The following is a 23645-nucleotide window of genomic DNA, read 5'->3' on the forward strand; positions in this document are numbered from 1 at the left end:
ATGGAATTGCTCAATTCTGGGGAATAAATTATGGAATCAGGAAAAAAAACAAAAACAAAACTACACTACAACACCACTGCTACTTTGTTTCACCACCTCTGACTTTTATAGCAGCTTGCTGTCTCTAAAGCATGGACTTAACGAGCAACAAACAGTACTTTTCAACAATCTTGCTCTAACTTTTTCTGATTGCTGTTGTCGGATCAGCTTTACAGGTTGGAGTCTTGTAATGGACAATTCTCTTCAAATTACACCACAGATTTTCAAATGGATTAAGATCCGGACTCTGACATTGACCTTATGTATCTTTCCGCAAGAAAAGGTTTTACAGTTTTTTTCTATGGCAAGATGCATTATCATCTCGAAAAATTATGTAATTATCCCCAAACGTCCTTTCAATTGATGGAATAAAAAAAGGGGCCAAAATGTCAATGTAAAATTCTACTTTTATTGAAAATAAAATGCAAGGATGTGAGCACCCTATGAGAAAAAATTAACACTGAAAAAAAGAACATTTTCTATCAGCATGAAGTGCTGCCTCACAAACTCTGAAACAAACCCTGTTTCCATATGAGTTGGGAAATTGTGTTAGATGTAAATATAAACGGAATACAATGATTTGCAAATCCTTTTCAACCCATATTCAATTGAATGCACTACAAAGACAACATATTTGATGTTCAAACTCATAAACTTCTTTTTTTTTTTGCAAATAATAATTAACTTAGAATTTCATGGCTGCAACACGTGCCAAAGTAGTTGGGAAAGGGCATGTTCACCACTGTGTTACATGGCCTTTCCTTTTAACAACACTCAATAAACGTTTGGGAACTGAGGAGACACATTTTTGAAGCTTCTCAGGTGGAATTCTTTCCCATTCTTGCTTGATGTACAGCTTAAGTTGTTCAACAGTCCGGGGGTCTTCGTTGTGCTATTTTAGGTTTCATAATGCGCCACACATTTTCAATGGGAGACAGGTCTGGACTACAGGCAGGCCAGTCTAGTACCCGCACTCTTTTACTATATGAAGCCACATTGATGTAACACTTGGCTTGGCATTGTCTTGCTGAAATAAGCAGGGGCGTCCATGGTAACGTTGCTTGGATGGCAACATATGTTGTGCTCCAAAACCTGTATGTACCTTTCAGCATTAATGGTGCCTTCACAGATGTGTAAGTTACCCATGTCTTGGGCACTAATACACCCCCATACCATCACACATGCTGACTTTTACACTTTGCGCCTATAACAATCCGGATGGTTCTTTTCCTCTTTGGTCCGGAGGACACGACGTCCACAGTTTCCAAAAAACAATTTGAAATGTGGACTCGTCAGACCACAGAACACTTTTCCACTTTGTATCAGTCCATCTTAGATGAGCTCAGGCCCAGCGAAGCCGACGGCGTTTCTGGGTGTTGTTGATAAACTGTTTTCGCCTTGCATAGGAGAGTTTAACTTGCACTTACAGATGTAGCGACTAACTGTAGTTACTGACAGTGGGTTTCTGAAGTGTTCCTGAGCCCATGTGGTGATATCCTTTACACACTGATGTCGCTTGTTGATGCAGTACAGCCTGAGGGATCGAAGGTCACGGGCTTAGCTGCTTACGTGCAGTGATTTCTCCAGATTCTCTGAACCCTTTGATGATATTACGGACCGTAGATGGTGAAATCTCTAAATTCCTTGCAATAGCTGCTTGAGAAAGGTTTTTCTTAAACTGTTCAACAATTTGCTCACACATTTGTTGACAAAGTGGTGACCCTCGCCCCATCCTTGTTTGTGAATGACTGAGCATTTCATGGAATCTACTTTTATACCCAATCATGGCACCCACCTGTTCCCAATTTGCCTGTTCACCTGTGGGATGTTCCAAATAAGTGTTTGATGAGCATTCCTCAACTTTATCAGTATTAATTGCCACCTTTCCCAACTTCTTTGTCACGTGTTGCTGGCATCAAATTCTAAAGTTAATGATTATTTGCAAAAAAAACTTTTTTTTATCAGTTTGAACATCAAATATGTTGTCTTTGTAGCATATTCAACTGAATATGGCTTGAAAATGATTTGCAAATCATTGTATTCCGTTTATATTTACATCTAACACAATTTCCCAACTCATATGGAAACGGGGTTTGTAGTTCAGAACTAACAGTGTTCTGATTGTTATCATCCAAATATACAAGAAGCAAAATGGACGGCCGTCAATGCTGTGGCTTAGAAAGCAAACGGCAAATGCAAAGTAAACATGTATAGGGTTGCAATATTTATTGTAATTTCTGGACTATAAACTGATTTTTCCCCATGCTTTGAGCCCTGTGCTTTAAACAACGCTGCTACTGACTTATGGATTTTTCCAGGTTCACAAGCTTCACATGCCGCCAATAAATTCGGCCCCGTCACATCAAAAAAAATTAAATTCAAATGAAAACAGATTATGGGGGACCAATTAAATTGTTCACAAATCAAAATGCACTTACACAAAAATCGGACTTTGACGGTATTTTGGTATTCAAAATAAAACTTGGTATTATTGATACTGTTTAGGCAAATTTTAACAATATAGTAATCGTATTGCTAATCTTAATTTTGGTCTTAATTGTTCAAATAAATAGTAAAGCTATTTTATTGGTTGTTGTAGCAATTGTAAAACTAACTCAAAAGTTAGGAAATACTTTTAAAACTGGCATAGCATTGAGAGGAATTGTTTTTACAATCCTGTTACTTACTAATTTCTTGAAGTGTCTTACCTCACTACTGAGCTGGGAGTGGATGCTTTTGACGTAGGTTTCTGTACGATCATCCCTCAGCTCCACACACATTGGACGATCCACTCGCACCCCAAGAGGTCCACCCACCTTGTTGAAGGTCAAAATCAACTCTTCAGCCTGTTCTGCACAGCGACGAGGGTAGAAGATGGCCCACATTTTCAGCGGTATCTTAAAAGAATGATAAATGAGAAAAAAAATCAATACAAAAAAAAAGAAATGAACAAATGACAACTTTTAACCTATGGTTGTGGAATACTGACTTCCATGTTGAACTCATGAAGTCTGACATAGAAACAAAGGTACATACAGGCCCCCTCAAGACACACAGGGTTTCCCCTTAAAGTAATTGAATGTAAAAAAATTTTACCTTGAAAATTTTTTTTTACCTTAAAAATTTTTTTTACCTTGAAAACCATTTTTCACCTTGAAAATCATTTTTAACCTTGAAAAAAAAATTTATCTTCAAAATTTTTTTTTACCTTGAAAATCATTTTTTACATTGAAAACATTTTTTTACCTTGAAAATCATTATTAACCTTGAAAAAATAATTTCACCTTGAAAAATTATTTTTTACCTAGAATTTTTTTTTTTACCTTAAATCATTTTTTTACCTAGAAAATCATTTTTAATCTTGAAAACATTTTTTACCTTTAAACATTTTTTTTTACCTTGAAAATCATTTTTAACCTTGAAAATCATTTTTTACATAGAAAAAAAATTTTTACCTTGAAAAATTTTGTTTACCTTGAAAATCATTTTTTACCCTGAAAATCATTTTTTACATTGAAAAATTTTTTTTACCTTTAAACATTTTTTTTAACCTTGAAAATAATTTTTTACCTTGAAAATCATTTTTTACATTGAAAAAAATTTTTTACCTTGAAAATTTTTTTTTATCATTAAATTTCTTTTTACCTTGAAAAAATTGTTTTACCTTGAAAATCATTTTTTACATTGAAAAAAATGTTTACCTTGAAAATCATTTTTTACCTTGAAAATCATTTTTAACCTTGAAAAAAAATTTTACCTTGAAAAATTTTTTTTACCTTAAAAATAATTTTTACCTAGAAAATCATTTTTACCTTGAAAATCATTTTTTCCTTGAAAATCATTTTTTCCTTAAAAATCATTTTTAACCTTGAAAAAAAAAAATTACCTTGAAAATTTTTTTTTACCTTAAAAATTTTTTTTACCTAGAAAATCATTTTTCACCTTGAAAATCATTTTTTACCTTGAAAATCATTTTTTACCTTGAAAACAAAATTTAACCTTGAAAATTTTTTTTTTACCCATAACATTTTTTTTACCTTGAAATTTTTTTTTACCTTGAAAATCATTTTTTACCTTGAAAATCATTTTTAAGTTTGAAAAAAAAATTTACCTTGAAAATTTTCTTTACCTTGAAAATCATTTTTTACCTTGAAAAATTTTTTTTACCTTGAAAATCATTTTTCACCTTGAAAATCATTTTTTACCTTGAAAATTTTCTTTTACCTTGAACATTTTTTTTTACCTTAAATTTTTTTTTTACCTTAAATCATTTTTTAACCTTGAAAAAAAATGTTTACCTTGAAAATCATTTTTTACCTTGAAAATCATTTTTAACCTTGAAAACAAAATTTCACCTTGAAACATTTTTTTTTACCTTGAAAATCATTTTTTACCTTGAAAATCGTTTTTTTACCATGAAAATAAATTTTAACCTTGAAAAAAAAAATTTTACCTTGAAAATTTTTTTTTACCTTGAAAATCATTTTAACCTTGAAAAAAACATTTTACCTTGAACATTTTTTTTACCTTACATTTTTTTTACCCTAGAAAATCATTTTTTACCTTGAAAATCATTTTTAACCTTGAAAAAAAAAAATTTACCTTGAAAGTTTTTTTACCTTGAAAATAATTTTTTACCTTGAAAATCATTTTTTACCTTGAAAATCATTTTTTACCTTGAAAAAAAATTTTTTACCTTGAAAATTTTTTTTTACCTTGAAAATCTTTTTTAACCTTGAAAAAAAAATGTTACCTTGAAAAATGTTTTTACCTTAAAAAATTGTTTTACCTAGAATTTATTTTTTACCTTGAAAATCATTTTTAACCTTGAAAAAAAATTACCTTGAAAATTTTTTTTTACCTTAAAAATTTTTTTTACCTAGAAAATCATTTTTCACCTTGAAAATCTTTTTTTACCTTGAAAATCATTTTTTACCTTGAAAACAAAATTTAACCTTGAAAATTTTTTTTTTACCCATAACATTTTTTTTACCTTGAAATTTTTTTTTACCTTGAAAATCATTTTTTACCTTGAAAATCATTTTTAAGTTTGAAAAAAAAATTTACCTTGAAAATGTTCTTTACCTTGAAAATCATTTTTTACCTTGAAATTTTTTTTTTACCTTGAAAATCATTTTTCACCTTGAAAATCATTTTTTACCTTGAAAATTTTCTTTTACCTTGAACATTTTTTTTTACCTTAAATTTTTTTTTACCTTAAATCATTTTTTAACCTTGAAAAAAAATGTTTACCTTGAAAATCATTTTTTACCTTGAAAATCATTTTTAACCTTGAAAACAAAATTTCACCTTGAAACATTTTTTTTACCTTGAAAATCATTTTTTACCTTGAAAATCGTTTTTTTACCTTGAAAATAAATTTTAACCTTGAAAAAAAAAATTTTACCTTGAAAATTTTTTTTTACCTTGAAAATCATTTTAACCTTGAAAAAAACATTTTACCTTGAACATTTTTTTTACCTTACATTTTTTTTACCCTAGAAAATCATTTTTAACCTTGAAAAAAAAAATTTACCTTGAAAAAGTTTTTTTACCTTGAAAATCATTTTTTACCTTGAAAATCATTTTTTACCTTGAAAATCATTTTTTACCTTGAAAAAAAATTTTTTACCTTGAAAATTTTTTTTTACCTTGAAAATCTTTTTTAACCTTGAAAAAAAAATGTTACCTTGAAAAATGTTTTTACCTTAAAAAATTGTTTTACCTAGAATGTATTTTTTACCTTGAAAATCATTTTTTACCTTGAAAATTTTTTTTTTACCTTGCAACATTTTTTTTACCTTGAAAATAATTTTTTACCTTGAAAATCATTTTTTACATTGAAAAAAAAATTTTCCTTTGAAATTTTTTTTTTTACCTTGAAAATAATTTTTTACCTTGAAATTTTTTTTTTACCTTGCAACATTTTTTTTACCTTGAAAATCATTTTTTACCTTGAAAATCATTTTTTACCTTGAAAATCATTTTTTACCTTGAAAATCATTTTTTACATTGAAAAAATGTTTTTCCTTTGAATTTTTTTTTTTACCTTGAAAATCATTTTTTACATTGAAAAAATGTTTTTCCTTTGAATTTTTTTTTTTACCTTGAAAATCATTTTTTACCTTGAAAATTTTTTTTTTTACCTTGCAACATTTTTTTTACCTTGAAAATCATTTTTTACCTTGAAAATCATTTTTTACATTGAAAAAATTTTTTTCCTTTGAAATTTTTTTTTTACCTTGAAAATCATTTTTAACCTTGAAAAAAAAATTTTACCTTGAAAATTTTTTTACCTTGAAAATCATTTTTTACCTTGAAAATCATTTTTTACCGTGAAATTTTTTTTTACCTTGAAACATTTTTTTTTACCTTGAAAATCATTTTTTACCTTGAAAATCATTTTTTACCTTGAAAATCATTTTTTACCTTGAAAATCATTTTTTACCTTGAAAATCATTTTTAACCTTGAAAAAAATTTTTTACCTTGAAAATGTTTTTTAACCTTGAAAAAAAATTTTTACCTTGAAAATGTTTTTTAACTTACATTTTTTTTTACTTAGAAAATCATTTTTTTACCTTGAAAATCATTTTTAACCTTGAAAATCATTTTTTACATTGAAAAAAAATTTTTACCTTGAAAATTCTTTTTTACCTTGAAAATCATTTTTTACCTTGAAAATCATTTTTTACCTTGAAAATTTTTTTTTACCTTGAAACATTTTTTTTACCTTGAAAATCATTTTTTACCTTGAAAATCATTTTTTACATTGAAAAAAAATGTTTACCTTGAAATTTTTTTTTACCTTGAAAATCATTTTTTACCTTGAAAAAAAGATTTTACCTTGAAAATTTTTTTTAACTTAAATTTTTTTTTTACCTAGAAAATCATTTTTTACCTTGAAAATCATTTTTAACCTTGAAAATAATTTTTTACATTGAAAACATTTTTTTACCTTGAAATTTTTTTTTTTACCTTGAAAATCATTTTTTACCTTGAAAATCATTTTTCACATTGAGAAAAAAAATCTCTGAGTCTGCGCTTCCCCAAACACACACCACCACTTCACTCATTCTCTGTCAATCACCTTTCAGGCACAGACGATGTGTTTGCAAACATGGGAAAAACTGGCATCAAATTCAAACCACTCAAACATAAAACATCATCACCAGCTGGTCGTTACAGTATGAATTGATATATATAGCCTAATATTTGCGCACTATTAACAAGTGATGTACCAAAAACTCAACCAATAGGAATCCATCCTATTTGGGTCCCACATCAACCTTAAGAAAGTCAATGACTTCACTATAAAAGTGGGTGACATTGTTATCACCAGGAAAGATGAGGTCACCTACCCAGGTTCCATTCTAGAGGCTAATCTTTCCTGTGATAAAATGGCAACCAAGGTAATCAAAAAGGTCAACCAACGAACGAGATTTCTCTATAGAATCTCCTCTCTTACAATCAAAATAACTTAAGCTGCATTTACAAGTTTTTGGAAAAATTAGAGCCATTAAATGTGTACGTTTTATTATCTGATTAGTTGACTAATCGTTACGATAATCGTTGACTATCAAAATAATCCTTTGTTGCAGCCCTAATTGGCAGTTTCCCTCCTTTTTTATTGAGACACAATTTATTTATGTATTTAATATTTGTATGCTTACTATGGTATATTATTTATTTGTTCACTGTTCTGTTACAGAGAACAAGGAAATTGGATAAAATTACTATGGTATGAAAAGGGGTAGGATTATATAGGCTCTGCTTCTTCCTACTCCTTTTCGGACGTGCTGTAATGAAACAACTGGAATTGTGTGATGCATTACATTGTATCGTATGCATGTTCCAAATAAACTGAAACGGAACTGAACTGAACAATAATGCGAAGCCTGTTACTTACAGAGCTGATGGAGGCTAGCCTGACGACGTCTCTGGACCAAGACCCATCAGCACCAGTGGTAAATGATGAAGTCTGAACACAGATTGTTTCAAGGGGAAGAGTTCTACCTTTCACCTAAAACAGAAAACCAACTAATTAAATTAAACTTAAACAAGCTGGCCTTGACTGCTTGCTATGTGTATTAATGCAGAATAAGATGAAATATGGCCTTACCAGAAGAATTTCTGAGACAAATTCCAAGCCCCATTGGGTGACTTCCTTCAGACTGTCAGGGTTGGTGCTCATGTTCTTCAGAAGTTGCTTTATCAATTGAGTGTGCTGCTCACCATTTACTTTGATGTGCATGGTCAGGTCCTAAAATATACACACATTAAGAAATGCACGTCAAACAAGTGGATTTGTAAGAATGCAGATGTAATCTGGTACATGCTTAAAGGGGACCTATGATAAATGTTTCTACAATGTACATGTTAAACAATGCCAATGTGTCAAATCATAAGGGTCATGCATTTGGGTGTGAGCTTGCACACAGCTTGCCTCTATACCTTTGGGATTTTGGTGTATTTTTTTTTTTTTAACAGTGGGGAGTCAGTGACGTCACAAATTGATGGACAATGTTATGTGTGCATAGTTGGACATTATGTCAAAAAGCCTCTTCTCCCTCTGCCGAGCCCACATCCGAGGCTGCTGCCGTTGCAACTTTACGATAATCCTTCTCGCTCATGCCCTCGCGCCTGCTCAATGTCAGTTAAATAAATACTAAAATATACTTTTTACTTCTGTGTTTGTCCACGACATCTGGGCCATCATGATACTGGATTAGCAGCTGAACTTCGAAAGAAAAAGGATTGCAACATTATGACTTGGTTTGAGGAAACTTCATGGAAAAGATACGATATAGTATTATTTTCACATAGCCTTGGCATGTGCATAGTTACATCGGTGTGCAACATGCAATGACATTATGCTGTAAAAGCAGTTTAAAAAAAAAAAAAAAAGCGGAGTTTGGAGTCTATCAACCGGAGAGAATGCAGGTTTATCTACCGTATTTTTCGGAGTATAAGTCGCTCCGGAGTATAAGTCGCACCGGCCAAAAATGCACAATAAAAGGAGGGAAAAAACATATATAAGTCGCACTGGAGTATAAGTCCTACAGGAAAACTCCCACACTATATTGCTGGGGAAAAACCCGTAAAAATGTAAGAAAAAAAGAGCAAAAAGATGTCATGCAATGTGAAAACGATGAACTTTTGACATTAATTATTAATGATGATATTTTACAAAAAGTTTGGACACCCCTGATACAAAATATTCAAAGCTCTCAAAATAAAAAATTAAATAAAAATATAAACGAAGTACCGTATTTTTCGGAGTATGAGTCGCTCCGGAGTATAAGCTGCATCGGCCGAAAATGCATAATAAAGAAGGAAAAAAAACATATATAAGTCGCACTGGAGTATAAGTCGCATTTTTTGGGGGAAATGTATTTGATAAAAGCCAACACCAAGAATAGACATTTGAAAGGCAATTTAAAATAAATCAAGAATAGTGAACAACAGGCTGAATAAGTGTACGTTATATGAGGCATAAATAACCAACTGGTATGTTCACGTAACATATTATGGTAAGAGTCATTCAAATAACTATAACATATAGAACATGCTATACGTTTACCAAACAATCTGTCACTCCTAATCGCTAAATCCCATGAAATCTTATACGTCTAGTCCAGGGGTCGGCAACCCGCGGCTCCGTAGCCGCATGCGGCTCTTTGATCACTCTGATGCGGCTCAGCTGCATACTTGCCGACCCCCCCCCCGATTTTCCCGGGAGACTTCCGGATTTCAGTGCCTCTCGCAGAAAACTCTCAGGATTAATATTCTCCGATTTTCACCCTTGCAATAATAATAAGGGCGTATCATGATAGTACAGTATTTAGCACACTCTACAATCTGTATTAACAGCGTGCCAGCCCAGCCTCTTGATATATGCATCTTCTGCTTGCACACGCAAGAGACAGCAAGGCATACTTGGTCAACAGCCACACAGGTTACACTGACGGTGACCATATAAAACAACTTTAACACTCTTACTAATAATGCACCACACTTTGAACCAAAACCAAACAAGAATGACAAACACATTTCGAGAGAACATCTGCACCTTAACACAACATAAACACAACAGAATAAATACCTAGAATCCCATGCAGCCCTGACTCTTCCAGGCTACATTATACACCCCTGCTACCACCAAACCCCGCCCCCACCCCAGCTCCCTCACACATCAACCCCCCCCCCCTCTGTGCGTCGGTTGAGGTGGGCGGAGTTTGGTAGCGGGGGTGTATAATGTAGCCCGGAAGAGTTAGGGCTGCATGGGATTCTGGGTATTTGTCCTGTTGTGTTTATGTTGTGTTACGGTGCAGATGTTCTCCCGAAATGTGTTTGTCATTCTTGTTTAGTGTGGGTTCACAGTGTGACGCATTATTAGTAAGAGTGTTAAAGTTTTTTTTTTTATACCGACACCGTCAGTGTAACCTGTGTGGTTGTTGACCAAGTATGCCTTGCTGTCACCTACTTCAGCAAGCGGAAGCCCCATACAAGGTGTGGCTGATCAGGCACGCTGGTTGTAGCGGATGCTATATGCTGTACCATCACGGCACGCATGACGCTGAGAAGCGCCATTCATATTAAACCCGCGTGCCGCACCAGCATTCAATTTCCATATTGAGGTATGGGCAGCGTGTCTGAGACCCCTGGTCTATACATAGCACAAAGTCAAAAAAAACAACTTTTTATGCAGTGTTATTTCATTTTAAATTTCAAAATTTTTTTGTGGCTCCCATTGTTATCTTTAATTTGTGAAACTGGTCAAAATGGCTCTTTGACTGGTAAAGGTTGCCGACCCCTGGTCTAGTCTCTTACGTTAAAGTTAAAGTAGCAATGATTGTCACACACACTAGGTGTGGCGAAATTATTTTCTGCATTTGACCCATAACCCTTGATCACCCCCTGGTAGGTGAGGGGAGCTGTGAGCAGGAGCAGTGAGCAGCAGCGGTGGCCGCGCCCGGGAATAATTTTTGGTGATTTATCCCCCAATTCAAACACTTACGTGAATGAGCTAAATATTATTATTATTTCATATTTTACGGTAATGTGTTAATAATTTCACACATAAGTACTATGAAACTATGAAAAAAAACTGCCACTTATAGTCCGAAAAAAAACGGTGATATTGTGACCGAGTGAATCTATATACTGTTTAAGAAGTTTATTTTCGATCGTGTCTGGAAGAAATAGCGATGACGTTTAACAATGTACACTTTTAAAAGACAAACTGAACATTTTGGAGCTGGTGGTTTCGTTTGCAATCTGGGAACAACTCCACACAGCAACAGCTTGCAGACATACATAAAAAAACTACAATAAAAACCTCCCACCAAAACAAAAACAGGTTAAAAATGTGACTGTGAACAAAGCATATGCAATAAATATTATCTAGACCACAAGGAAGTATTTTAAATGTAGTTCAGAATCATCACCTTTAAAGATGTATTATAATTGTAGCGAGCACAAAACATAACATTTGAGGAAAAAGCCTCACAGGGTTTACTTTCACTTTGGATGCCAAAAACAACTGTTACCACTTGTTGCTAATAGCACATAAACTAAAAGAAATGTGATATATAAATAAAAATTGTATACATACAAAATATTTGTATTGCAGCAATTGAATTAGAATGTGTTCATTCTTAAAAAACAAACTGATCAAATTTACCTTCATCACTCTGAAATCTTTCCTCATATTTTCTGGGATCCCGGTCATGTAGGAAAGCTCTGGGACTATGAGGATCTCTCCAGTAATGACTTGCTGCAATTAATAACTTTTGTTAAATTATTACATCTGACAATAAAAAGGCAATGTTAAAGGTGCCATATGTAAGGATTTCATCATTAAATGGCCATGATATGTCAAAAGGCATTAATAAATCATGTTATTTTCGAAGACCTTTATAACTGATAACAGTAGTTCAGTTGGGATAGTCTCATTTTAAAATTAGATTTACAGCCCCAAAATATTGTTTTCATTTTGATGCCCGTCCTCTACCGTTTGACCAATGAAAAAGTCTGAGTGTGTCACATCCAGGTTGCCAGTTACGCACCGCCCTCTTCGTCGAGCTACTGCCACTGGGAAAGTTACTAAACATGTCAGACCTTAGTGTATCTAAAAGGCTACGTTACGATTCTCAACTTATTCATGACAAAGCCAGGAACAAAACGAGGATTTGTATCGGGGATGCCTTTTAAAGATGGAGATGATTGAAGGCGGAGAAGATTTTTTTCATCTGACATGAAACTTGCCAATTTCCTCTTTGATAAGTAAGTCAGGCATTTACGTTTTTTTTAATTAATTGTAATAAATGGAAATTGACTTTTCGTATGTAAACTATATTGTCCAATACAGTCTCTGATCTCGTGCAGTGGTTCTTATTCATGATTGTAATAAATGGAAATTGACTTTTCGTATGTAAACTATATTGTCCAATACAGTCTCTGATCTCGTGCAGTGGTTCATTCACCGAACCCTTCTTTAGTGAAAAATAAAAATATAAATTTTCAAATTCAAGACAAAGTTATATGTTTTTGGTAACACTTAGTAGGGGGAACATATTCTAAGTAAAAAAAGACTTAATTTAGAGTTTTTTGGACACTAGGGGAACATTCTAAGTAACAAAGACTTTATTTAGAGTTATTTGGTTAGGGTTAGGGGGTTAGGGTTATAATAAGGCCATGCCGAATAAGGCATTAATAAGTACTTAATGATTAGCTAAGAGCCATTATGTTACTAATTTGCATGTTAATAAGCAATTAATTAATGATGAATATGTTCCCCATACTAAAGTGTTACCATGTTTTTTTACTGGTGCATACCTGCCAACTTTTGAAATCAGAAAAACCTAGTAGCCAGGGTCCAAGGGCCGCAGGCCCCGGTAGGTCCAGGACAAAGTCCTGGTGGAGGGTTCAGGGCTTCGCCCCCCGACGCAAAATGATTATTAGCATTCAGACAGGTTAAAATGTTGCTAAAACCATCACTTTTCTATCAGTCACAGTGACTTTTCAAAACAAAAATATTACAGCAAAAATCATATGGGTTGATTGACATGTTTATTCTGTAAGCTAACTTCAATAGTTTGAAATTATTTTGACAGTTAATGCCAGTTATCCTGTCAACCTTTCACAAGACTTCAATTTGTTCATTGAAAGTATAAACAGTATAAACACTTTTTACAGTAAACAAATGGTAAAACAGTACTAAACAATTCCATTAAAAAAAAAAATTGGTGTCATTATTAACTTTCTGTCCAAGCTTGTATAATCTACTGCCTTGTTCAATTGTAAAAAAATATTCTGTGCCTAAAATTCACATTTCTATCACAATTATCATACTGTAAACATGGTAAACTAACTTCATTAAAAATAATAGTCCTGTCAATAGCATGGAATTACAATTCAAATGTAGTTTTTTTGTAAGCCTTTCAAAAGAATTCAAAATATGAAAAATTAATGAAAATTAATTGAAGCCATCAGACACTTGAAAAGTGGCACATCACATCTCTAATGTAATCATTTGAACTTTTCAACAGAAATAGCACTGCAAAAATATTAAGGACATACTTCTGTATTTTGGTAGTTATGCTGTCAACATTTAACAAGATTTCTTCAACTTGGACTTGAAAGCATAAATAGTATAAACACTTTTAACAGTATAACAGTACTAAACAATTCCAATAGATAACATTGGTGTCATTACCTTTTTGCGACTAAAATCCAAATTTAGCAACGGCATTAGACTTGTGTTTTTTTGTCCCAACGTGGTCTTTTACATCGCTAATTCCTCCGTGTCCGATCGAAAAATCTTGTCTGCACAAGGTGCAATTCGCGTAGTTTTCACCCTTTTTGGAACGGATAATTATTCCCGGATAGGCTTTTGAATATTCTTCACGGAATGACTGCAGTTTTCTTTTCGGTTTAAGACTCGTTTGCGATTTTTCTCCGGCTGATTCCATGATCGTTCGCTCGTTTGGAAACAATGGGCAACAGGTGCCTCGTGCTTGGCAGCGGTGCTATAAATAGCAGTGTCGATTGTCATTGTTTAAAAAAAAAAAATGTTTTTAATTAATGAAAAACCGTATTTTTTATCACTGCAACCGTAACCCGGAATAGGTTGATGAAAACCGTACTAATTACGGGAAAACCGGAGTAGTTGGCAGGTATGTACCATGTTTTTTTACTGGTGCATAAAATGAAGCGTGCATGAACATCACCTTGTTCAAACAACGAAACCAACACAGTGCATAAACACACAACAAATTACACACCTGCAAATCAGTCAGCTGTTGCCGTATTCGTAACACGCTGATAGGGAGAAGTTTGTATTTACACGATGAGTTGGGTGTGTTTTGACCTCCGCCGAACCCCTGAGCCCGACTCACCAAACCCCTAGGGTTCCATCCAACCCAGGTTAAGAACCACTGATCTCGTGTAATAAAGCTAGTATGTTCGCGCAACGAATGCTTAGCATGCTAACCCGGTCAATGACACATCGACATAAAGGCTAACATTAGCCTGTATGTCGACGTGTATTCCAAGTGACATGGAAAAGTATATTTTGGACAAATAAAACCTATGTGGATATGGGTAGTAGAGATGCGCGGTTTGCGGACACAACCGCGGAGTCCGCGGATAAACCGCGGGTCGGGCGGGTAAAAATAGATTTTAAATAGATGCGGGCGGTTGGCGGTTGAACCAATTCGGAAATATATATACATAGTTAAATGTTGTTACCCACATACGAAAAACGAGCAGCACTCTTTGAAAAAGGCCAATTCATCAGGCACCGCGTCCCAGCAACAAGTGCCGCAAGTGAGCGCTCCTTCAGCGCAGCAGGGCGCATTTTAGAGGCCAGGCGCTCTCGCATGAATCCTGGCATTGTAGATGCCATTTTATTCCTGCATAGTGCTAACAAAAAAAAAAAGTAAGTAGACATACGGTTGGATATGTTAAACGAATTAGTCTACGTTACCTATAGGCTATACCAAATAAGCCCATGTCTAACCTATATTGAGTTCGGTCAGCTGAATAATTTTGATGGTTACGTGTTGTTTGGGCGCACTACAATGCAAAGGAATTAAGGCAATTGCGTTGTTTATTGTGTTTTTTTCTATTCGAGATATACTACTATGTGTGGATAATTATTTGGCCTCGCTTTCAAGTGAAGCGCATCTCTGATTGGGGACAATGTAAGGATATTTAGCCTGCTTTGTTTGTCGCGACCGTCTATTTTCATTATAATTCAAGTTTGATGATAAAGTGCAGTCTGATGGGTTTGATTTCCCCCCTTCAGCTATTTGCCTTGGCCAATAAGTTGCAGGTAATTTGTTATTATTATTTATTGAATTTATTTTTGTTTAAATAGAGATGACATACATATGTTATTGTATCATTTAAGTTTGTCCGCGTGTTTGACAGCCTAAGGCTTATGAGGCACATTTTTTTTTTTTTTTTTTATTTCAACTTAAAAACGTATGAGCCTATGCCTACAACACAGGCTATGTGTTTATTTTTATTTTTCTGCCTGTCGTTGACAATGGAGATTGTCTGATATTTTGTCATGGCTGCAGATCAATCAATAAAGGTTCATCTTTGTCGCGAAATTGTTCACTGCGCACCCCGCCCTCGTCCCTATTTGACTAACTTCTTAAAAGCCTCGTTCTGCTTGCTGGAACTGCGCACACAAAGTGTGAGGAACGCACTCCTGATCTGAGGGCATTGGCAACAATAGTCAACACTTTCTTAATGGAAATGACAATAATATTATAATAATGATAAATAATATTATCACGCATTAATATATCTTAGCCACTAATGCGTGGCCAAGATATATTAATGCGTGGCACGCATTGAATGTCTCTGCTGCATTGGATCAGTCTCCTTTCTTTAACAGGCAAAAGCTTTCTAACCTCACTAATGCCTTGCATCGTCTATATTAGATATATAACAACTGGCGGATGTGGTTTTGATAAAATGTTCGTTCGGGTGGATGGCGGATGGTTGACGACTTTTGTGATGCGGTTGCGGATGAAATAATTGCCTATCCGTGCATCTCTAATGGGTAGTGTCGTGCCTATTTTGTTCTCATTAAGCAGATATGCTGAGGAAAAGCGTTCCAACATTAGCACGGCTAATTGCGGTTACTGGTACTGTATGTGCATCAGGCACATATAGGGTGGTGTTTGCTTGGCACAATATAATGCATTAAATGTAATGCTTTTCTACTTTGTGTATTGACATGGTAGTAGGCTATATGATTTATGCGTAACGTGGGTTGGCTCATAGAATGGCACTCTGCACTGAAAGATGAATGCAGTGCGTCAGGCTAGATGCAACATGGAGTTATGCTGAACAAAATGTGGCGGTAATTTTACTGTTGGTCTTGACTTGCCATCAAAGTAGACCTATGCGATATATAATTATATATTATTTATAAATATTTCGATTCTGTGCGGTCAAACTAGACATTTTATCAGGGTAATGCCAACAGTCTGTCCCGACTGCCGACGAAAATATTGCTGCGAAACTTTACAAATACATTTGGCTAATGGACATCAGTAAAATGTGGCATAATTACTTAGTAAACCATCTTGCAAGAAGCCTAAACAAGAGGAACCTACAGCGTAGGACTCATTGATTGCCATTTGAAGTTCCTTGGAGTAGGATTCGGATTCGTATCTGGCAACCTCTGTCATGGAGAGTGGGAGGGGACTACAGAATTTTGACCATGATTGCAGTACCATTTCTGGCCACATTACTACATATGGCACCTTTAATCTTCTGCTTAAAATACACATGTTTTACAGATGTTTTTCTTTGTTTCAAAAAAGTACATGATAAAAGGAAAGGCAATCCATAAGAGTATGATGTTCCATATTGTGAAGAGAGTGTTGTACCACAGCAAATAGACTGAAAAATAACCTTTCCGCCTGGTTTAGACCGCTCCTTTGGATGATGCATGAGAAGAGGTTGGTCCATCTCTTTGATAGTAATCCCATAATTCTTGCTGTGGTTCATTCACAAAATATATTACTTCAAAGTTAAAAACAGTAAATCTAATTTAAAAAAAAAAAGTATTGAGAATAATATTTAACACATTTTTAGAAACCTCTACAACATAAATGTTTTCTGCTCAATTTTGACCACTTCAAAGAGAGTACCTGTAGTAGTCCACAAATGTAGTTTTTGTGCCATTCATCAGGGTGAAGGTGTCTTTGGGCGACTTGTCCCACTCGATGGCATCAATGCGATAGGTGCGGTTGTTGTATCGGGTGATGATGATGCTACCAACGAGTTCCTTGGTACATTCATCTCTGAATTTCTCTTTGCTTTGTTGGTATAGAATGTTCCTGGGAAAAAGAAAGTCTCCAATGTGTATCAGATTAAAAAAATGTGTGTATGCATGTGACTTTGTAAACACTCAATGAATATAGGCTATAATCCCTAAAACCTATTTTGCGCTTGATATACTTTTTTTGTCCCTGTTCAGCTATAAAGATTTGATTTGTATATGTTGGAATAATTGTTTGTAAGTTATCACAAAAGAAACGTTGTATTATGAATGCTGTCTTTCGAGGCCTAACAAGAGGAAGAAGGCTCGTGAAACGCCACTGTGATTTCAACACGGACAGATGGCAGGATCTGCTCAACTTCCAGAGGAACTCTCTTTGAAGTGTTAAACGAACTCTCTCTGAAGTATTTCACAAACTCTCTTCCAACTATTTGGTAACCGAGGTCAACGCTATTTACGACCCGCTGCCCTCTTGAAGTTGCCGTGGTCAGGAGACGGGAGGGGTTATCCATTGTCCTCCAACACCTGCCCCAGCTGGATCCAGGAAGAGCCCAAGCCCGAGACATCCTCTTCTTGGACTTCAAAGCAACCGAAAAACAATGACTGTTTTACATACTTCCCATTCCTGCTGTGACATGTGTTGGTGCGTGAACATTGAACATCTGAATAAATGAGGAGACGAAAACCTTCTTCGTCAGAGCGTGGTGCAGGACTGTACAGAGAGTGCAGTGGCCATGTCTCTCCTCAATATTGAGTCCAAATTGAATTCTGTCTCTGTTTGATTCCTTGCCTTTTGTCTTGTTTAATAGATGTCCTAAGTGTTTGAACGTGACAGTATATATTCCAGGAATTGGTTAAGACTTATTGCATACTGTGTTATTAAGTCTTTAAAGAGATAAAACTGTTCCCATTGACGATATCTTCCAAGGCATCTGATTCCCTTTTATACAATGTTGGAAATTTCAATGTTTTTTTGTACAGCAGAAATTCAGGATTATTCCAAATAGCGTGAATTGTCAGGAAGAGAGCAAGGACACAATTATTTTCAAAAATCCCCGCCAAGCTGTTAAAGTAGTGCATATAGTAATACTTTTAAAGTAAGAATTTGGCTAGTAAAGGGCAGGTTAGAAATTGGGATCTCCTATCTAACCATAAATGACCTAATGGCGCCCCATAATACACCTGCTGTGATCCTGTTTTTATGTTTTTATTAATTCTATTTTAATTATTTATTTTTTTATCGTGTTCTGTTTGTGTTGTGTTGTGTTTGCTCGGTACTCGTTTTATCTTTTAACCTGTTCATTGTACAGCACTTTGGCTACCCCTGTGGTAAATTTTAAATGTGCTCTATAAATAAAGTTGATTTGATTTGATTTGAATAAGTTGCCATTGATCCATTTTAATATGTAAGCTGTACTTAAACAATACCTGTTAAAAAATCGGTGGCCAAAGTATGATTTGACAGACTTCAGATGATGAAACAATACTACTTGACTTGTTAGTTTTGTCATAAGCATTAATTAATTTAAATAAACAAATCGTTTGACTCACATTCTAAATTTTTTGTTAAGTGCTTGGTGCTATTAACGCAGTTTTAACTTACATGACATTCAGCACAGAGTCATTACGCAAGACTTTGTGAGACACATCCACACACAGATGCAGGCCTCCATCTGTTTGTTTGATACTTGTTGAATAGCCTGGCCACACCTGCAGGCTACACAAAGATTGACTCAGAATAATACATTTAATTTGAACAGTACTCCCCGATGACCGATCAAAATGCTACTGACCGATGTTTTCCAAGAAGTACAGCACTTTCTGGATCATAATGATTCCTCCCTACTAGCTTCAGTCCAAGTATTTTCATGACCCTTGTGAGAAAAAAAGAACAAATAAATGTACCTGTAAATTTCAAAAGTCAGAATGCAAAAGCTTACTTACCTCCTGAGAACAACATTGTAGAGAGGAATGCATAGATCAGAGTTGGGTGGCAAAATCTTTGTCATCTGAATTTTAATTTGGATTTCCTCATTGTCAGTTCGTCTGACACTCTTGAGAACCACCTCCTGTGCATTAACCAAATGGTACATTTAAGTACATTATCATAGATTTTCTAACAGAACATGAAAAAACAAACAACACTATTTGGAACCTGTGTCAGTCATGTTAAAGACTACAATGTGATTTTCAAGAGAATAAATACAAACCCCGTTTCCACATGAGTTGGGAAATTGTGTTAGATGTAAATATAAACAGAATACAATGATTTGCAAATCCTTTTCAACCCATATTCAATTGAATGCACTACAAAGACAACATATTTGATGTTCAAACTCATAAACTTTATTTTTTTTTTGCAAATAATAATTAACTTAGAATTTCATGGCTGCAACACGTGCCAAAGTAGTTGTGAAAGGGCATGTTCACCACTGTGTTACATCACCTTTTCTTTTAACAACACTCAATAAATGATTGGGAACTGATGAAACTAATTGTTGAAGCTTTGAAAGTGGAATTCTTTCCCATTCTTGTTTTATGTAGAGCTTCAGTCGTTCAACAGTCCGGGGTCTCCGCTGTCGTATTTTACGCTTCATAATGCGCCACACATTTTCGATGGGAGACAGGTCTGGACTGCAGACGGGCCAGGAAAGTACCCGCACTCTTTTTTTACGAAGCCACGCTGTTGTAACACGTGCTGAATGTGGCTTGCCATTGTCTTGCTGAAATAAGCAGGGGCGCTTAGATGGCAGCATATGTTGTTCCAAAACCTGTATGTACCTTTCAGCATTAATGGTGCCTTCACAGATGTGTAAGTTACCCATGCCTTGGGCACTAATGCACCCCCATACCATCACACATGCTGGCTTTTCAACTTTGCGTCGATAACAGTCCGGATGGTTCGCTTCCCCTTTGGTCCGGATGACAGGATGTCGAATATTTCCAAAAACAATTTGAAATGTGGACTCGTCAGACCACAGAACACTTTTCATGAGTCCATCTTAGATGATCTCGGGCCCAGAGAAGCTGGCGGCGTTTCTTGATGTTGTTGATAAATGGCTTTCGCTTTGCATAGTAGAGCTTTAACTTGCACTTACAGATGTAGCGACCAACTGTATTTAGTGACAGTGGTTTTCTGAAGTGTTCCTGAGCCCATGTGGTGATATCCTTTAGAGATTGATATCGGTTTTTGATACAATGCCGTCTGAGGGATGGAAGGTCACGGTCATTCAATGTTGGTTTCCGGCCATGCCGCTTACGTGGAGTTATTTCTCCAGATTCTCTGAACCTTTTGATGATGATATGGACCGTAGATGTTGAAATCCCTAAACTTTTGAGAAACGTTGTTCTTAAACTGTTTGACTATTTGCTCACGCAGTTGTGGACAAAGAGGTGTACCTCGCCCCATCCTTTCTTGTGAAAGACTGAGCATTTTTTGGGAAGCTGTTTTTATACCCAATCATGGCACCCACCTGTTCCCAATTAGCCTGCACACCTGTGGGATGTTCCAAATAAGTGTTTGATGAGCATTCCTCAACTTTATCAGTATTTATTGCCACCTTTCCCAACTTCTTTGTCATGTGTTGCTGGCATCAAATTCTAAAGTTAATTATTATTTGCACAAAAAAAAAAAGTTTATCAGTTTGAACATCAAATATGTTGTCTTTGTAGCATATTCAACTGAATATGGCTTGAAAAGGATTTGCAAATCATTGTATTCCATTTATATTTACATCTAACACTATTTCCCAACTCATATGGAAACAGGGTTTGTATAAGGCACACCGGACTATAAGGCACATTAAGCGAAACAAAACAGTCAGATAAGTCAGTAAGTCAAACTGTATTAAACGTGTTCACAACAACTCGAGAAAAAACAGTTGGCTTTTTCACAATAACTCTCAAAATTGTTCAGTTGTAAACACGTACAATTCAACACAATACTCAGTTTTTCAGTTCATTCTTTGTCCACAAATTCTTCATCTTCAGTGTCCGAGTTGAACAATTAAGTGATTATGGCATCCAGCATGTCCGGATCCCTCTCGTCATTGTCAGTGCTGTTACCTGCCAATTCAGTGATGATTCCGGGCTTTGGGAAAACTCGAACCACAGTTGACTGATACTTTAGCCCAGGCATCCACGATACATTGGCATATAGCTCAACTTTGATCGCCCTGTTGACACCAATATCTAGCGGCTGGAATTCTTTAGTTAATCCACCCGGAATGATAGCATGCTCCGAATTAGTTTGCTTCACTTGGCCATCTCTTGATGTAAATTTCTTTCAGCCACTCATTCATCTTTTTTTTTTCTCCCTTGCAGCCCTTCAGATTAACTTTGATGAGGACACCGACTGGAAACATTTCTTTTGGCAAAGTCTTCCTCTTGAAAATGACCATGGGTGGAAGTTTCTGGCCATAAGCCTGGCAACTGAGAACTACAGTAAAAGCATACCTGCCAACTTTTGAAATCAGAAAAACCTAGTAGCCAGGGTCCAGGGCCCGGTAGGTCCAGGACAAAGTCCTGGTGGGGGGTTCCTTCGCCCCCCCGACGCAAAATGATTATTAGCATTCAGACAGGTTAAAATGTTGCTAAAACCATCACTTTTCTATCAGTCACAGTGACTTTTCAAAACAAAAATATTACAGCAAAAATCATATGGGTTGATTGACATGTTTATTCTGTAAGCTAACTTCAATAGTTTGAAATTATTTTGACAGTTAATGCCAGTTATCCTGTCAACCTTTCACAAGACTTCAATTTGTTAATTGAAAGTATAAACAGTATAAACACTTTTTACAGTAAACAAATGGTAAAACAGTACTAAACAATTCCATAAAAAAAAAAATTGGTGTCATTAACTTTCTGTCCAAGCTTGTATAATCTACTGCCTTGTTCAATTGTAAAAAATATTCTGTGCCTAAAATTCACATTTCTATCACAATTATCATACTGTAAACATGGTAAGCTAACTTCATTAAAATTAATAGTCCTGTCAATAGCATGGAATTACGATTCAAATGTAGTTTTTTTGTAAGCCTTTCAAAAGAATTCAAAATATGAAAAATTAATGAAAATTAATTTAAGCCATCAGACACTTGAAAAGTGGCACATCACATCTCTAATGTAATCATTTTAACTTTTCAACAGAAATAGCACTGCAAAAATATTAAGGACATACTTCTGTATTTTGGTAGTTATGCTGTCAACATTTAACAAGATTTCTTCAACTTGGACTTGAAAGCATAAATAGTATAAACACTTTTAACAGTATAACAGTACTAAACAATTCCAATAGATAACATTGGTGTCATTACCTTTTTGTGGCTAAAATCCAAATTTATTCTATCAGATTGATCATACTGCAAAAATGATATGGTAACTTTATGATAAGTTTACTTGAAGTGGCATAAAACACTGAAAGTGATTGTTCCTATAACCCCTTTGTTTTAAATGTTTTATGCCACTTCAAGTTGTCAAAGACGTGCTGTGAAATACAGCCGACAGGATTGCGCACCAAACACGAAGCAAGGCCAAAGCGCATGCATGTTGCAGGAGAACAAAGGACTTCTTTCATTTAAGGTTTGTGATAAACCATCAAACTCATTCGTTAAAAGGACTCTATAGTAATATAAATTGAGTTTTTCTGGACATTATCATGCAAGAAAAGTTTATTTTTGGGACCGCGATCACCGCGTAATGATTTTTAAAGGTTGCATTACAAACATTTAACTGTCCCATGTGATCAGCCAGTGCGATTGGAAGTCCATGCTCAATTATTGCCTCCGTAAATAAAACTTCGACATTTATCACATCCAAAGAATCTGTTTGGGCGACGAAAAACGTTGAAAGTTTTCCACTTGTATCGCTAGCAACGGCATTAGACTTGTGTTTTTTTGTCCCAAGGTGGTCTTTTACATCGCTAATTCCTCCGTGTCCGATCGAAAAATCTTGTCTGCACAAGGTGCAATTCGCGTAGTTTTCACCCTTTTTTTTTTAAATTAATGAAAAACCGTATTTTTTATCACTGCAACCGTAACCCGGAATAGGTTGATGAAAACCGTACTAATTACGGGAAAACCGTAGTAGTTGGCAGGTATGAAGACGGTAGTTAATGTGCGGATGGACAGATTACATCTCTTCATAAAATAAAAGCACCAAGAAGGACCGCCTAGAAAGTTATTAATATTCACGTCCTGTGCGAGCGCTGTTTCCTTCATTCAAATAGACGCTTCTACCTGCAGCTCTCTGTTCAATTTTGTCCTCCAACTGTGGCCATGTCTCTTCGTTCCCTCG

The 23645-nt window shown here is 35.0% G+C and overlaps 1 protein-coding gene across 2 annotated transcripts in view; it reads right to left on the reverse strand.

The window, feature by feature from the left end:
- piwil2 (piwi-like RNA-mediated gene silencing 2) overlaps window positions 1-23645 on the reverse strand; it is a 71521-nt gene that overhangs the window by 26376 nt on the left and 21500 nt on the right. For both annotated transcript variants that reach the window (XM_061985884.2, XM_061985883.2), the window contains 9 exons: window positions 19293-19417; window positions 19142-19222; window positions 18952-19065; window positions 17218-17406; window positions 16979-17063; window positions 11724-11816; window positions 8160-8300; window positions 7947-8060; window positions 2748-2936 (listed from right to left, as the gene is read on the reverse strand). In XM_061985884.2, coding sequence (XP_061841868.2) covers window positions 2748-2936; window positions 7947-8060; window positions 8160-8300; window positions 11724-11816; window positions 16979-17063; window positions 17218-17406; window positions 18952-19065; window positions 19142-19222; window positions 19293-19417 — 1131 coding nt within the window. The remainder of the gene's footprint in view (window positions 1-2747; window positions 2937-7946; window positions 8061-8159; window positions 8301-11723; window positions 11817-16978; window positions 17064-17217; window positions 17407-18951; window positions 19066-19141; window positions 19223-19292; window positions 19418-23645) is intronic.

Source organism: Nerophis lumbriciformis, linkage group LG12 (genome assembly GCF_033978685.3).
Source record: "Nerophis lumbriciformis linkage group LG12, RoL_Nlum_v2.1, whole genome shotgun sequence".
NCBI lineage: Eukaryota > Metazoa > Chordata > Actinopteri > Syngnathiformes > Syngnathidae > Nerophis > Nerophis lumbriciformis.